Consider the following 16,817-nt stretch of genomic DNA (forward strand, 5'->3'; position numbering starts at 1 on the left):
TGATTACAAAGATTAAACATTGGATTAAAAAAACTCTATATACTCTATGGTTAGAATTATGTTACAGAAATAAAAGTAAAATAATTATACTAAATTTCTAATAGACTTAAGGGAATAAAAGGGTTATTTTCTTCTTCAGTATAGTCTATGCTTCCTCAATTTTCCATAATAAGAACATTCACTTTTATGGTTTAAGAACACTTTTTATTTTAAAAATAAAATACAATGACCCTTCACCTTAAAAATATAAACTTGTTCTAATATCATTGTCTTAAATATAAGGTATTTTATAATTTTTATTTTACTTACTATCTCCAATGTTCTAAAAACAATACAGTTTTATCTGATCCTTAAAATATATGTAGTATGTTTATATAAATGCAGGCTTTTCTCGTTCTTTTAATTTGCATTCCTATAAATGCAGGCTTTTCTCATTCCACTCTAATGTACACATATTTCATTAAATGTCTTTTTTAGTCCTTCTATTTGTCACAGCTCAGAGGGAGTATCTGGACATAATTGGTTTTAGATATATTGTTCTTCATTACTGTATTGGTTTGATAAAGTGTATTTTAGATATCATGGGGGAAAATTCACCTTTGGATATTTCTATTTTATTAAATGAAGTGAGATATAACAATACTGTGATAAATGAGGATTTTTTTTTTTTTCCCCCTGCTCTCCTTGTCTAATTTCCTTGCTGCTGCAACATCAATTCTTCAGCATCTTTTCTTAGGACACAGCACTCCTCAGTGAAGGCCTTGTTTCCATGTAATTAACAGGACAATCAGTGCCATCTATTATCATCAGTCAGATGCTTCTCTACATAATAAGAACGAGGCATTTGAGCTACTGGCAATGTCCCTGTGTAAAAATTAAAGCACACTAATATGTAAGCATTACTTCAACTTAATGCTGTTACTTTATTTGGGGACTTTAAATACCACAAACATCTGCTAAACCATCAGAGTTCATGTTCTTACAAATGCATTCTCAGTGGGCAGATGACAAATTAAAGTGTCACTGTTCTCCAAGTGATCATTTTCTCTTTTTTTTTCTTTTTTATGGTGACATTGGTTAATGAAATCCAATGTTTCAGTTGTACATTTTAACAGTAAGGCATATATATATTTATATTGTGTGTTCACCTCGCACAATTAGGTGATCATTTTCTAGAATTCTGAATGTTAGTCTAATAAGCTTCTTATAACAATGATAAAATCACACATAATAAACGGGCTTTGAATTTCTTCACTAAGATTACATATTTGAGGACCACAATAGATAAAAAGTAGATGAAGGTGGGTTCAAAGAAGGTAACAAGAAACCTTGACTTTGTAAGAAAGAATCATAGAAGAATACATTCTTGTAGATAAGGAAACTGATGAAATTATTCAAATGATGATAAAAACCTACTGAGAAAACTACCAGACACTGTTCATATATCTAGAGACCAACAAGAAGAATAAAATGGTGTTCCTATGCGCAAGTTCAAAACTAGTATGGACAAGAAGCCTATACACATATAGTCAAATTCTGGTGGAAGATAGTAAAATTCATCTCTTTAGGCAAATCTCATTAAAATTGTGGGGAAAAAAATCACGAGCATGTCAAACAGGAAACATTATCATTGAACCAGAAATACTATGATATAAAGCAAACAGGAGTAGACTAACGGAGATGCAATTTGAGGAGAAGAGGAAAATGAAATTTAATATAAGTGCAGGAGTGAGCATTTCTTGGAGTAGGTCCAGTACTTCCCAATGAGATCCAGAACCCAGAAGAACCTCAAACTTAGAGGCAGCAGGCACTAAGACAAGGAGCTGGCTGTGGGACAACCACTTAGAGTTCCCCCCACCTCCTACAGAATTTGCCTTCAGGATACAGCCAGAAAGAACACCATGCTAAATTGAGTAGAGAATCAAAAAGTGTGTTGGTGTGATAAAGTTAAGTACAACAAACTTCTTAGTACCTCAGATTTCCTCAAGGTGCAATAAAAAAAAAGGGGAAGCTTACTCTTCATTATTTGAAATACACCAAAGTCCTGTCTCCAAATGAAGCTTCCTTTCTTAGACCTTGAGAGAGTTCCTAGTTCACCCACTCTCTCCTACCCACCCACCCTGAAGAGAATCCTGTGTCTGCATGATCTCGCCTATTTACACACATAACACTATAATCACCCCCATCCTCTTTCAAAGGAAAAGATATTTGAAGAAAATCAACAGTATTAAAAAAAAAGAACAAAGGTAAAAGAATAGGGGAAAAAATCCATTGAGGAACTAGCATTAATACCAGAAATGAAATAGAATTTTACAATTGTCTAACTAGTATCTTCAGAAAGATACATGAAGACTCTATATATATTAAATGAGAGCACACTGATGTTAAAAAAAAGAGAGAGAGAGAGCGGACGTGGTTCCATAGTGTAGCGGTTAACACATCTGCTTTACATGCAGAAGGCCCTGATTTCATGCCCCAGTGGAGCCATGGTTCATGGTCTATGGCCATGCCACCCTGAACAAGCCCAATGTCTGATCTCGGAAGCTAAGCAGGGTCAGGCCTGGTTAGTACTTGGATGGGAGACCACTCAGGAAGACCAGGTGCTATAGGCATAAATAATAAAAAATAAATAAGTAAATAATTTTTAAAAAAGAGAGAGAAAGAAAATAAAAGATTTATCGGCTATTACAAACATGTTGCCAAAATAGAAAAGTCAGTGTACTGGGTTGAAGAGTATCTCCCCAAAATTCATGTCCACCTCGCATCTCAGAATGTGGTCATACTGGATTATTATGGGCTATAATCCAACAATTGTTGTCTTTATAAGAAGAGAAAACTGAGACAGAAAGACACTCAGGAAAGATCAGTCTGTGAAAATAGAGGCAGAGATTGGAGTGATGCACTTACAAGCCAAGGAACACCAAAGATTGCCAGCAACCACCAGAAGCTAGGAGAGAGCCATAGGACAGATTCTCTCTCAGAATCTACAGAAGAAACCAATCCTGCTAACACCTGGATATCAGTGCTATAAGAGAATAAATTTCTGGTTGTTTCAAGACATCAAGTTTGTAGTAATTTGCTATGGCATCTCTGGGAAACTAATACACTCAGTTAGATGCTATAATACTGTGTTTACAAAGTGATATGGAAACTCAAGGAGAACCTACTTTTGAGAGAGTATAGAAGGTGTCAAGTAAGACTTGATAATTATATACAATATTGAAAGATGATTGAATCAGCCTATTAAATGCAGAAGGAGAAAGTATTCCAGGCTATGACAACAGTGTATGCAAATGCACGATAATGTGAACACATCTTTCATATGACAAAACACGTGGTCTGACTTCAGCAGTATTTTACTAGTAGATTTATAAGAGGTATTATTAGGATAATAGGTCATGGACAGATTCTGAGGATCCAGGCTAAGGAAAGGATCTTAATGTGTAGCCAAAGGAAAGAGATAAAGGGATTTTAAGCAAGAAAATGACATGGTAGATTTATGATTTAGAAGGAATTACTCCACTTTGGATCCGAAATCACCATCTCCTTCTCAGTTTAACTCCTAAGGTACCTGTTTTCATTTTTGGTTTCCTTCATCACTACCTTTGCTCCTTCCTGCATTTTTATCTAAAGGAAATACATATTTATTTAAAGCAATTTTCCAATGAGTATGTAGAGCCATAGAAACTTATGGGATTTTTTTAAATCTACAGTCGATTTAAGTTTCTAGCTTTGGAGTCTATACAAACTACTACACTGAATGGTCCGTTCCATTTCACAGAAATTACACAAAAATTAATATTATTTTCTTGGGCTTTAAACCAATATAATAGCAATGCAAAGCAGAAATTTCTTGTAGAGATGACTTCTTATCCCTCATCACTTTTTTATAAAGCTGAATTACTGTAACCAAAATTTTAAGGGGGATAATTTGCATCTAATTTCGCAACCGTAAAATCTATGAAATAGCTATCAACCAGTAATTAGTTGTGAAATGTAAAAACAAATCACAAAACATAATATAAAATATGATAGTGTCAAACCCCATAAAAGAATACTAATAAACTAGATACTCAAATCATAGAACCACTGAATCTTGAGTTAAAAAAGAATCATAAAGGTTTTCTTGTCTCGTGTGGAAACAGAAACAAGAAGAACATTCTCGATTTCTCTTTCTGCTTCATTCACTGCGCATACCTAATCAACCAGTAATTCTACTTTAACTATGTAACAATGTCCATTTTACTTCATCACTCTGGCCATCAGTGTTTCTAACATGTGTGAAAATTAATAATGGGAAACCTCACTAAAATGGAGTTGGGAGGCCAGAGGGAGGAGCTCTCATACTCAGTATCAATTACAGGAGGAATTGTCAATTACAGACCAAAAGAGGAAAGACTCATTAATTATAAGCCCAACAAGAAAAGATGTACATTGCGTCTCCTACAAGAAATCAAGTACCCCAGCAACTCAGCTGATGAGAAGCCATTAGCTCCCTGAACTCTCGCTTTTTCCTCCCAACTTTCTCCTTTTTCTCCATAAAATAATGCTCTCTCTTGTTTGTTGGACTTGCCCATGGCTTTTGCTACAGCTTGCTTGTCTTGAATTGCAATTATTTGCTGTTCCTGAATACTCATTTTTGCTGGTAAAATAACTGACTTTGATTTTTAAGGTCAACACATGATAAACTGTAGCCCTCCTGACAAACCTGCACTCATCTTCCCCAGCCTAATTCCTTATTTGAGTTAAAAAAAAGATTCAGAATGATATTCCAAATTACGAATCTGCATGTCATCGTTCCACTGAAAATCCTTCAAAAGCTCCCCATTACTACCAGGTGAAGACCAGACCTTCTGAGCCAAGCTTACCAAGCCTTCATTCCAATCTCAGCTTCTGTCTCCTGCCACATCTCCCCATCCCTTACACGGTGCTGGAGCTATACTGAATTACTTGCAGTGTCTTGCACAGGCCTTTTCTTGCACAGTGTCTTTTCTGTTTAGAACTTTGTTTTGGCTTTCCCCTCTGTCTAAAATATCTGGCTACCTCCTCTTCATTCTCTGGTACCAACAGTGACATATGTCCCCCAGAAAGTTTCATCCAACCTTGGAAAGACTATGTTATCCTCCAAAGCATCCTGTGCTTATTTCTATTGGAGACCTCATGACATTACACTATCATTTCTCTTTGTTGTTCTCTTCCAGGAGACCACAAACTTCTCAAATGCAGAAAATATGCCATTACCTTGCCACTTGCAAAACACCTCATATGTAATATATACATATTAGATATTGTTCTAATTAACCACTATTTATTCACGAGGGATAGAATATTTACAATTTTACAGACAGTTATCCAGTATCCACATAAAAAAAAAAAATCTCAGGGAAAGACAACTTATTTTTTATGAACATTTCTAAATGCCAGAAAGCTTCCTTAAGGTGGCCTATTGCATCTACACTACCCTCCAAAATAACTAATGTTTGTCCTAAGAGATGATGATGATAAAACCGATGTTATAGAACCAGGCGCTATGCTAGAGTCTTCTCACAAATATGTTCAGTGCATCCTCATAACAATTCTTTAAATCAGATAACATTATTACTGCCCCAGTTCAGATGAAAAGAGGGAGGATTAAAAAAGCAAGTTAATGCAAGTTATACAAGCAAGTGGAAGAGTCAGAATTCAAACTCAGTCCACTGAGTCCAGACCTTCTCATTAATCCAGTCCCACCTCAAAACCAACCGTCAGGCAATTAGGCAGTCTTTCCACTCTTTGACCTTAAAAAAATCTGTAGTTAAAAAAATAATAAATAAATTTTAAAAATAAAAACCTAGTTAATTTTATTTTAAACTAGTTTCCATATTCATCTGCCCATGGAACCTTTTCAAGGTACAACACATTCTTAACATTTTGAAGAACTGCAAATCTATAAAACTCATTTTGGGAAATATTGGTCTAAACATGATCATTCTCCTGATTCATTGTTAAATTGTATTTGCTTTTGGAGCAGCCACATTAGAGCACTAGAATGTACTGAGCCAGTAGCCAACTACAGCCCTAAAGATGTTCGCCTGATCTGAATCTTATCCAAATCCTACTGAATCAGAATCTCTGGAGTGAGACCTGGGAATTCAAAATTTTAGTGATCATCTCATGTTATTCTTAGGCAAATCTAAGTTTCATAACTACTATTTAGAATTAACTGAAATAAGAGTATTCAGTCCTGCCTTGGACTGAGCATCTTACAACTCATCAGGAAATCTCATTTATAAACTCAGAGGTCTCTTTGTTCCCAGTTTCAACTCTCCCTACCTTTCAAGCGTGTTCTCCTGCCTTCTGGTCCATTTTACCACATATCATATGGCATGAGATTCTCTGTCAAGCCTCCATATTTGCCACACTACTCTGCTGACCTTCCCCTTGATTGCTAGAAAACACTTATCTTTTAGGAGGGTAACTAAAATACCATCGTGTAAAGGAAAGTGGGTCCTAGTCTGTGTTTCCGCACCATGCCAATATCTCTATTATAATGTTTAATGCATTATATTGTAACTACAGACATACAGTTTTTCTTTTCCAACAGAACACAAGTATCTTGAAGTTTGTAAATGCCAAATTTTAACCCTTCTTGCATTCTCAATACTAATCTAGTCCTGGCCAATAGTTAAAGCTCGATAATTGTCAGCTGAGGAATTCAAAAGCATTTAAAATCTTTATTCTTCGAAGTTAATTCTCTTCTATTTTATTTAGCTAAGAGAAAAATATTCCAATGCCTAGCGACAACATGCATCAGTCAGTACAAGCCTCGGTAGAGGAAACACAAAAGGTTGTTGATAAATCTAGCACTGAAGCACTAAGTATTCTGACAACTACACTTGCTTCTAGAAAACAAATGGTATCTAGACACCATCTAAGATAGAGAAATCAGAGATGAAGTAAATCAATGATTGATACATAAATAGAAAAATGAACAGATTTTGGAAACCATCAGTAAATTAAAAAGAACTGAGGAGCTGATAGCATGCACATGTTACAACTGAAAATTGAGCACTGGATTCACAGTAAAAATAGAGGCACTTAACTCTGTTTTTGCTCAAAGACTAATAAATTTAAATGTCATTGAATCCTCTTGGTACATTAAAATGTTTGATTTCATTAATTTGCTTGAATTCTGTATCTCTAACATTGTACTCTAAATATCACAGCATAGTCAACACCATTATGAAACTAGGAAGCAATGTTTATCCATCATGATACAAATATAACTGTTCAACTTGGTGAACCCACTAATCATTTTATATGATGGCAAAGGGTCACTCAAGCCTGATAATAAAGTTCCAATAGCTTTAAAAAATAAATAAATGAAAGACTACCTGCTACTTCAGATTCTGTTTGCACAGAAAAGAGCCAGTTAAGGCTCTATTCTGTCGATTTTCTATTCAAGAACATTTTAATAATTTTCATAATTGTATTCTTATTGTTCACCCCTAGAGAAGCAGAACAATTTAAATGATAAATCAAACTGTAATACCTGTATTGTTCTGTCTTTTAAATATCAATTTTATTCATTTTATTGAAATTAATATGTCAAAATAGTGAGGACACTTATTCTTGATAGGAGTACCTTGCTATTTTTTCCAATATAATTATTATACAATATTTACTTTTAGGAAACAGGATTTTATTCTAAATCAATAAATATGAAAATATCAAAATAAGCAACCTCATATCTGAATTTCTGTTGTACAATTTGCAAACATAGACACAAATTTTACCTAAGTTCTAAACAATGTCTGTCCTTTCATTAAACCTAACTTACTCAACAAATAACTTTATATTGGTCCGAATAGTTTTTACTTAAACAAATTCATAATCATGTCTAAAATTTAGAATTAATAATATTGTTTGGATATATTGACAATATTATTTAAAATTACCTAATTTTATAAGAAATGTATTTTCATTTTATTATTTAGTTAACAACTTAAAAATTATGAGCAACATTTAAGAGAATGTCTATGGCGAAAAGACATATTTTCATCTCCAGGACTCTCTCCATAGAGACAACTCAAAGGAAAATACCTTTCATTGATGACACTAAATCAGAGAACACCTGTCAAGAATGACTATCTTGACCTTTGCTACAATTTTTAAAGATGTCAACAATGTTGTCAGATACATAAAGAATGGCAAAGCTCTAAGATTTGACAGCAAATCCACCAGGGTCTTCAAAATCCTATGTCTGCATAGGATTTTCTTAACACATGGGACACTGAGGAAATGTCAGATTGCACAGATGTCCTTACCATTATCAACTTTCGAAAGAAGAGATCAGTCAAGTGACTGTAGCAATTACAAAATATTTTTTCTCTGATATTACCAGCAACATTTTGGCCCAAGTTCTTCTGTTTGATTCCTGTAAAATGTATCCTCTCAGACACTCCCAAAATTATAATGTTGCTTTACATTCCATCGCAGTACAGTAAACACCAACTTTGGCTAACTACCCATTAAAGAATGATTTAAGGAAAAGTTTTTCTGTCCTGTATTTACTGAACTCACGACAACATCCAAATTCATTTGCAGATCTTAACAACAGCTCCAAACACCTTTCGCTGCTTTAATTCATGTTATTCCTGTGTAAACCCACCCAATCAGCTTAATTACATGTGAGAAGACAATGCTCTGCAAAACACATTAACCATCACCAATAGGTTGAACCAGGGTTGTATTAAAAAATTCCAAGGACAATAATTCAACAAACAAGAGTAGAAAAACACATTACAAAAGACACACGCACACACAAGAATAAAGGTGGATATAGACATTATTTCTTAATTATCTAAATCTCTCCTGAAGCCTAATATACATGGCTTGGTTTGAGAGCTAAAGCTTCTGTAGATCTTCTCATGGAGACTGTGAGCTGAAGGAAAAAAATAGGAGGTTAAGTGCATAGGTGAGTTCGTTTTGAGGTTTTAAAGGTGGTAGAACAGTAAGATGTAGAACTGGTAGGAAAAGCATCAATAGAAGGCTGCATCTGGAGAGGGATCTGGAAATAAAGTTTCAATTTCCTGCTATTGTTGAACAATAGGACCTAGAAAAGGGCAAACCTTAACCTAACTATTCCTAACATGCTCGCTGCTTCCCATGAGCTAATATTTGTGCATCTAGTGTTAAACACGGTCCAGACTAGGCAATCAACATTGAATGGGAAGAGTGACAAAAATCAGACCTAAATTCTAGTCCTGCTGCTGTCACTAACTAGCCATAGCTATGAACAAGGCAGCTGTCTTCTCTGTAAAATGAGGTAATTTTGGCAGCTGATGGCCAGTTTTCTTCCAATTCTAAGTCTCGTGAACACCAGAAGTCTGTCATCTATATTAGTCACCAATCCTATTCGAAGCATACATATTTTGGATATATATAATACACGTGCATGTACACACACACACACTAATGTTCTCAATCAAAACTTTAAGCCGTATTCCTACATGTCTCTTCCATTTCTCATCCATATAAAAATTTTATAAACATATTCCCTGAGTATCTATCTATGTTATGACAGTGAATATATCTCCTTTTTATGTAAATATCTATATCCTGAAATAGAAAAACTATTTTCTCAAAAGAGAAATGTGGAGCACTACATAATACATACATATATTTATCTCAAAATATTATTCATTAATGAGTACATTAAAACATAAATGTATGAACTGTGCTAGAAAGCATACTATTCTCTATGCCAATTCTAATAGAATGGTTTATGAAAGAGATCAGAACTGAATAATTTGACACTATTTTGTAAATACTTAAATGTGTCAAGCATATCTGTAAATCCTCAAGTGAATAAAATTTTCCTTTCTGTACAAGATAGGGGAAGGGGGAAAAGATGGTGTCTTTGACAAGGCACTTTTCAAATGGAAATAAAAATGAAATTATCTAATCAGTTATCCTTATAGGTGGATGGATTTACACCTGCACTGAATCTTAGACTTAAGAACGACAGAGCCGATCATCTTTATGGGTTTCATGACAGAACCACAGCAAAAGATTTCCTGAAATCAATATGTTGTTGAGAGAAAGCTGTTTTCAATGGAAACAGGAAGCTAGGAGCTAACCTGTTTCTATGGTAACAAGAGCAGCAGCTACCCAACAGCTGTAGGGGGAAAAAAGGGCAGAAAGTTATAAATGCAAAAAAAAAAAAACCAAACAAAAAAAATTGATGCTAGCTTATCTTATCAATGTGATAGTCTTTAGAGTACAGTTAAAATGGGTGCACACATGTTCCTGCACCACCCTAACCCCAGGGACCTGTAGCAATAAGTATCCTCGTTTTTCTTCCAAACCTCAAAATGGTAGAGCTGGAAAGAAGTTTGGATACCATCTAATTCAATGTGTCATCCCTTTTTTTTTTTTTTTTTTAAGAATAAGTCAAAGGAAATCAAGGCTCAGAAAAATGAAATGACTTCTCCAAGGTCACACAGCCAGTGGTGACATCAGGATTAGAGCATAGGTCTCATGGATCCCAATCCAAGCATTTTTCCAATGCTGTTGCCACATAGTCTCTACTCCTGATCTCTTCTCCTCCCAACACCCACATTTTAATCACTTTCTGTGAAAATATTGACTACACAGCATTAAAATTAATCACCACCTTTCAACCTATAAGAGAAGCAAAAAGCAGTGCTATTCTGTCAAACAAAAAAAAAAAAATTCACTGCTCTTCTAAAAAGAAAAGCCCTTTGTACTTCAAGAAGAATTAAATTAAGTTTATATACTACATTGATGGTCATTATTTAGACTACGTTGCCACTATGTATTTCCTTCTGGAGATCTATGTTTATCTTTTAACAGTCTTTTAGTGTCCTTTACTATTTCACTTAGACATATTTTTAAAGGTTGCCATAATAAAAATGATATACGACTCAGAAGTTCAAAAATATATGAGACCTGAAAACTGCATTTACTTCATTTGTAGTAGAAAAAAAAAATGGCAATGATATACATTTTCGAATGGAAAAAGCTGGCCTGCATTTTTATGTAAACTTTCATATTTCCTTGTTTTCAGTTGCTTTGAAAATATGCTTCTTGACATAGAAGAAAAATTTCCTTGACTCTCATTGAGTTTTGTCAACTCGAGTTTGCAAAATGAGCTCTGAGCAAAATATTACAGAAAAAAATAAAATCAGACTTTATCTGTCCAATGGCATTCACCTTTGGTATACCTAGTGCCCAGCAATGGATCAGGTTATCTAGTTTGTGATCAAATATACCACTGAAAATACAATTGATTATTGAAGTCATTTGTTTCTTTTAATGATTATAGAATTAAGTACTCTCTGATCCTATCCGATGCTCAGAATATAAGCACAAAGTTAAATATATTTGTGAACTATAAGCTTAGTGGCCTGGAAAGGTCAGACACTTAGGTGCTTATATGGCAAATGCGAACACACCAGACTATTACAGCAGATTCTTTTCAAGGGTCTGAAGGCTGGATTTACATTGTTATATGGTTGATCATGACTTTTAATTGATATGAAAGGCATGAAGACACCTGACCACATCCCCCCAAATCCAGTTGTTTTGTATAAGTATAGCCTTCATCACATTTTCCAATAATATAGCAAAGAGAACGTCTGTAAGTCACTTCGAAATAAGAACAATCAAGATCGAAACAGTCTAACACTTTCATAATAAAATGAAGACTAATAATACCTTAACATCGTCATTTCTAAATGGAATGTTTCCTGCATGCATCAGGCAATATTTCCATGTGAGCTTTTTTTAAGGAAAACTTATCTTTAATATGACTAGAATTGTTTATTTTTTTGAATTTTTTAAACTCTAATAGATAATGTCTTTAAGAAATTTTTTATTTTAACTGAGTGCTGAACTTATTAAAGCAAAGAACTATATCTTCTCCCTGCATTTCCAGTTTCTGGTCTGGAGTGACTGCATAATCAATACTCAATGAATAAATAAATGTTCTAAAAATTTTAATAATTGACAACATTTTATGAACAAGATATATTTAACCATTAATTCTTTTAACTGGGGCAATACTTATAAAACAAGAAATACATTCTTTTATCTTAATATATGACTCAAATTGTTCTCACCTTATTACATTTTTTTAACTAAATGTTACATTTACAGCTAGCCACTAATTACTTAGATCATTTCCTTCTTGTTTTGTGGTTTGAGGAAGAGAAGAAAATGGCCCATAAAGAGTAAATTAAATATGTGCAATTCTGAATTGAAATCTAGATATCAAAATTTAAATTTTAGTAGTTTTAAAGACTAAAGTTCTAGAAATAAAACAATTTAAAGTGAATATTTTCATGATTTAAAAAATGATAGATTCACTATCAGAATCCATGTATACAAGATGATCTGCACATAATGGTATACTAGATAAAAGAGAACATACACGAAATGATCTAGACCCACAGTAAAAAAACAACATCTTCAGTGTGATTCCATGGCAGTTCTACTTTTGGTTTTCTTTTCTAAACCGTCCTTTTAAAGTGAAAAAATGGTCTATCAGGTAATCAAAGATCACGTTGCCAAGGAAGAGCCACACTCTAAAACAGAAACTAATTTAAATGTCTCTCTCCTCCCCCCAAAAATAAGTGAAAAGAAGAAAGAGAAACTTATAACTGCTTTCAGCTCTTTAATATTGGGAAGAAATTATTTAAAATATTTTGATTCTAATATTTTGCCTTTATACTATTTTTTTTAACTTCTAACAAATTCAGAAGTTCTATCAAAGAATTTCTTCCTGGTTCTTGTCCACTTACCTATGATATAATGTCTTCAGAGGAAAGTACATAAAAGCTTCATTTCTTTCTAAAACTTAGATATTCAATTGAAAATCCACTATGCATAACATTTTCACAGTACATCTACGCATCCTTGCTTTTCACTATTTGTAAATATCACTCAATGGCATCAACAGAATAATCTCTCCTTTTCTTTCCTGATCTCATTTTCTCCACGACAGGTTTCCATGACAACTTATTTTTGAATTTTATAAATTTCTATTTTTGAATACTATTCTTAAGGATAAGAATTCATAAGTATAAAATATAAACTTATTTATCAAATTAACAGGAAAATTTAGACTTCTCAAATATGTATTTACATCATAAATTAAAAACAATAGAGGGTGAAATGTCAATCAAAACAAAGGCAAAAAGATAATGCTGTAAAATTCAATTAATTATCCAGTTGCTATCACTGTTGTTTCAATCTGCCAGTTCAGATCATAAAAATTAGAAATAAAGCACATCTATTATATAACTGAACCAATATCCTCAATTTAGGATAAAAATGATGAAACAGGTATAACAAATTGAAAAAGGAATTCAGACAGTTAAATTGTTCAAATATATTAATAAAAGATGAACTAATAAAAAAGAGTGTTTACAAAAGTTAAATACTTAACTTCTATCAAGAATGAGACTTATGGCAGGCAGTAAGACCATAGTTGAAGCAAACCACTTGATAATAGCTTTATGTCTCCTAGAATCATTTCCATGCAAAATATAATTTCATTCAGCAATCTTTCAATGGAATTCTATTTACCAACCTAGTCAGACAATATTGTCAGACCATCATTTGAACTAAAAGTGTTCATATAAAAGCACTAAATCACATTTAAATAAAATGGTGACTTCTGATTGATTACCTTTTTTTTTTTTTTTAGGTAAACCCAGTAATTTGAAAAAGGGATTTCTCTAAAGAAAAGTCCCATAAATATAAGCCAATCTGAAAGAAAGCATAACATTACCTATCAAGGTCAACAAAAAATGGGAAGTTCAAACAGTGTTCGTTTAAAGAAGTTAATTTCAATCCCATATTTTTACTCTAATGTTGGATGGTTCAGGGTGAAAATTCTACCAGCCAAAGTCCTGAAATACATATATTAAAAAAGTCACAGATGACCTCGCAAAATTAGAATGTTAGTGAATATCTTAGGTTGCATTAACTCTCAAGAGCAGCACAATTTACAGAGATTTCACAAACCAGTCAGTTACAATCAGTGGTTGTGGTAGAAAGGGCCTGAGAAGGATGTCATGAGACCTCCAGCATAATTTTGGCTCTGCTCTTAACTTGCTGTGTGACCTTGGCCATCACTTAACATCTGCAGTCTTCATTCTCCTCATCTACAAAATAAAGGATCTTCACAAGGTGAATTTAAAGACATTTCTATATCTATGATTCTCGGCTGATTCTGCGGCTAATGGCTCTTTGATCTTGTGTTAATCTCTAACCTGTGTTCTTTCCTCATCTAAAATGGTTGTAGGCCGAATACTTAATATCGATATAGTGAAATCTTAGTAAGATTTTTAAAAAACTATTTTCAAGTTAATGGTCTGCCCTTTGACCAATAATCAATTGAATAAATTTCCATAGCAATAATAAAAACTGAACACTTTCTTATTAAAGTTTTTGCTATGCAATCTGTCCTACAGTAAAATGTATTATATTATAACGAGGAAAGATAATAAAACATTCTTTTTTATAGCACATTATCTGGGGGGAAAAAAGTCACATGATGAGTCTGAAAACAAACTCAGATTATCTTTTTAACCACCAAGTGGAAAGAGCACTGGAGCTGGCATTCAGTTGGAATCCAAAAAAACCACAGTTGTAATGGTCATAAGTCTGAGATTTAATTTAAATAAATATGCAGTTATTTGGTTTTTATGATTTTATTTTCGGAATACCAACTCTTGGCAAATTTATAGAATTGTCTTAAAAGGAAGATTTCAGAGTTGAAGTTATGAACTGTATATTCAAATATGAGAATGTGGACATACTAGAATTTATGTATTCATTTAAATACTGGATCCAGTAGGGTAGCGACGCTTTAAATTATCTCCTTCATATTCTATTTCACACTGAAAACAAAATATACCCTCAGACTTCTAAAGTACTATCAGAAGCACATCGTCTGACAAGTTAGTAGACAGACAGCTACACAATATCTCAGATGTAAAGACTTCTAACAAGCAAAGACAATACTGAGAATGGAGTCAAAGTGAAGCTGTGAGAAGAAATCTCATTGTGCCTAGGGGGTATCTTTTCTGGGTCTCAGAAGCAAAGCAGACATGTGTAATCTTAAAGATTTAACTAAATACAGTATTCTGTTCTCACATATAATTAAAAATCATTCACATACTACATAATTTTTGGTTATTTATATGTCTTTTGTTTCCTTTAAACTAGAGAAACCATTATTGGTTACTTTTATACTCCCTTCATGGGATTTTGAAGAATCAATTGGGAATATCAAGGACTAAATTTAAGCTGTCACTCAAGCTTAGAAACTGAAAAGAAAAATTAAGGATGAGGATCACAATCTAAACAGTAAAATACAGTTTGTTAGAATCTAAATAACCCAGATTTAGAAAATCGAATGAAACTTCAATCACCAAAGTGACTAATTCACTTTCAACCTATAAAAAAAAGGTGAAAAAGACACCAGCCTCCAAAATTCAATGTGCAGGTGGGCTCTCTGGTCAACTCACTGGTACAAGTAATCCCAGCATTTTTCTCCCTTGGAAAGAGCAGGCCCAAAACAACATATAGATTTTCTTCATAAAATGAACCCTTTGACACACCCTTTCCCATAGGCCAGCCACGTCCATAGATTCCATTTCCCCTGCCTCTGTCCTCAGATTAGACCCCTTGTTGGAGCCACTGCTCTGGATGAGTCAGATGTAAAGGAGTGTCAGGCCTTACTGAAAATGTCAAAGGATGATGACTTGAAAGCCCGAAGAGACACGGGAGCTAAGGGAAAAGTTGGAACGAAAGAGTCAACAAAGAAAAAAAAATCAAGATGAAGCGAGATACCAATTTCAGGACAAGGTTCCACACAGACTTGCTGAGAGAAGTCGACATTCGTCCTTTAGGTCCCATCTGCTAAAGTAAACCTGCGTTTGAGTTAAGACCAGGAGGGAGGTCAAGAGGGGCGGGAGGATGGGGGCCAGAGTCCCTGAGTTTACTTTGCACTGGATGAGCCTCTAATCTCACGTTAGGGAGCCCTGCTCTCCTCTCCCCTCTCTCCTGTCCCCCACCCCAAAGGCCCTTGATGGAAAACAGCAAGTTGGGGAAGGAGTTGGGAGAAGTTGGAGCAGCAGGGAAGGGGGCGATTCTGGCCTTACCCTGGCGGCTCTGGACGAGTAGGGGTCCTCGAAGAGGGCCCACATGCGGGGCTGCAGCCTCCTCCAGCGGCCAGACTTGCCGTCGGGCATCCCCAGGCCCCCGGCGTCCTCAATGCCCAACCTCTTAGCCGCCAGGTCCTCGTCGTCGCCAGGGTCGCCGCCGATGAGGTCGGGGGTCTCGAAGATGTCAAGTGCCTCTTCGGCGTCGCGGTGCTGCCTGTAGGTCATCCAGCAGCAGGGCTCCACGTCGGTCTCGTCGATGCCCCAGAAAGCCAGCTCTTCCTCGAACAGCGGCCCGCACACGTCGGCGGGGCAGTGCAGCTTGCCGGTGCGGTAGTAGTTAAGCACATAGGCAAAGACGCCCGGGTGCCGGTCGAAGAAGAACTCGCGGCCGCCCCCGGGGTGGTCACCGCCGCCGCCGCCACCGCCGTGGGAACTGCAGTTGCCCGCGCCGCCCTCGAAGCAGCCGCCCGGCCCGGGGGACAGTGGGGGCGGTCGCGGTGACGGCGAGAGCGAGGGGGACGACGGCTGCGGCTTGTCGCCCGCCGCAGTCAGGCAGTCACCCTGGGGCTCTGAGGCTGCAAGCAGGGCCAGGCGCGTCCCAGGCAGGGTCTTGAGGGTGCTGCGGTAGGTTTCATG

General features: G+C 35.4%; 1 protein-coding gene and 1 pseudogene across 1 annotated transcript in view; one reads left to right on the forward strand and one right to left on the reverse strand.

Moving 5' to 3' along the window:
• The window catches only part of KCNC2 (potassium voltage-gated channel subfamily C member 2), a 178,110-nt gene extending 161,299 nt beyond the window's left edge, over positions 1-16,811 (reverse strand). The window contains exon 1 of the mRNA XM_023520927.1: positions 16,179-16,811. Within this exon, the coding sequence (XP_023376695.1) occupies positions 16,179-16,406 (228 nt within the window). The 5' untranslated portion in view covers positions 16,407-16,811. The remainder of the gene's footprint in view (positions 1-16,178) is intronic.
• LOC111730105 lies at positions 2,497-2,612 on the forward strand (annotated as a pseudogene).
• Positions 16,812-16,817: the final 6 nt, after the last annotated feature.

This window comes from Pteropus vampyrus, unplaced genomic scaffold, assembly GCF_000151845.1.
Source record: "Pteropus vampyrus isolate Shadow unplaced genomic scaffold, Pvam_2.0 Scaffold9, whole genome shotgun sequence".
Lineage (NCBI taxonomy): Eukaryota > Metazoa > Chordata > Mammalia > Chiroptera > Pteropodidae > Pteropus > Pteropus vampyrus.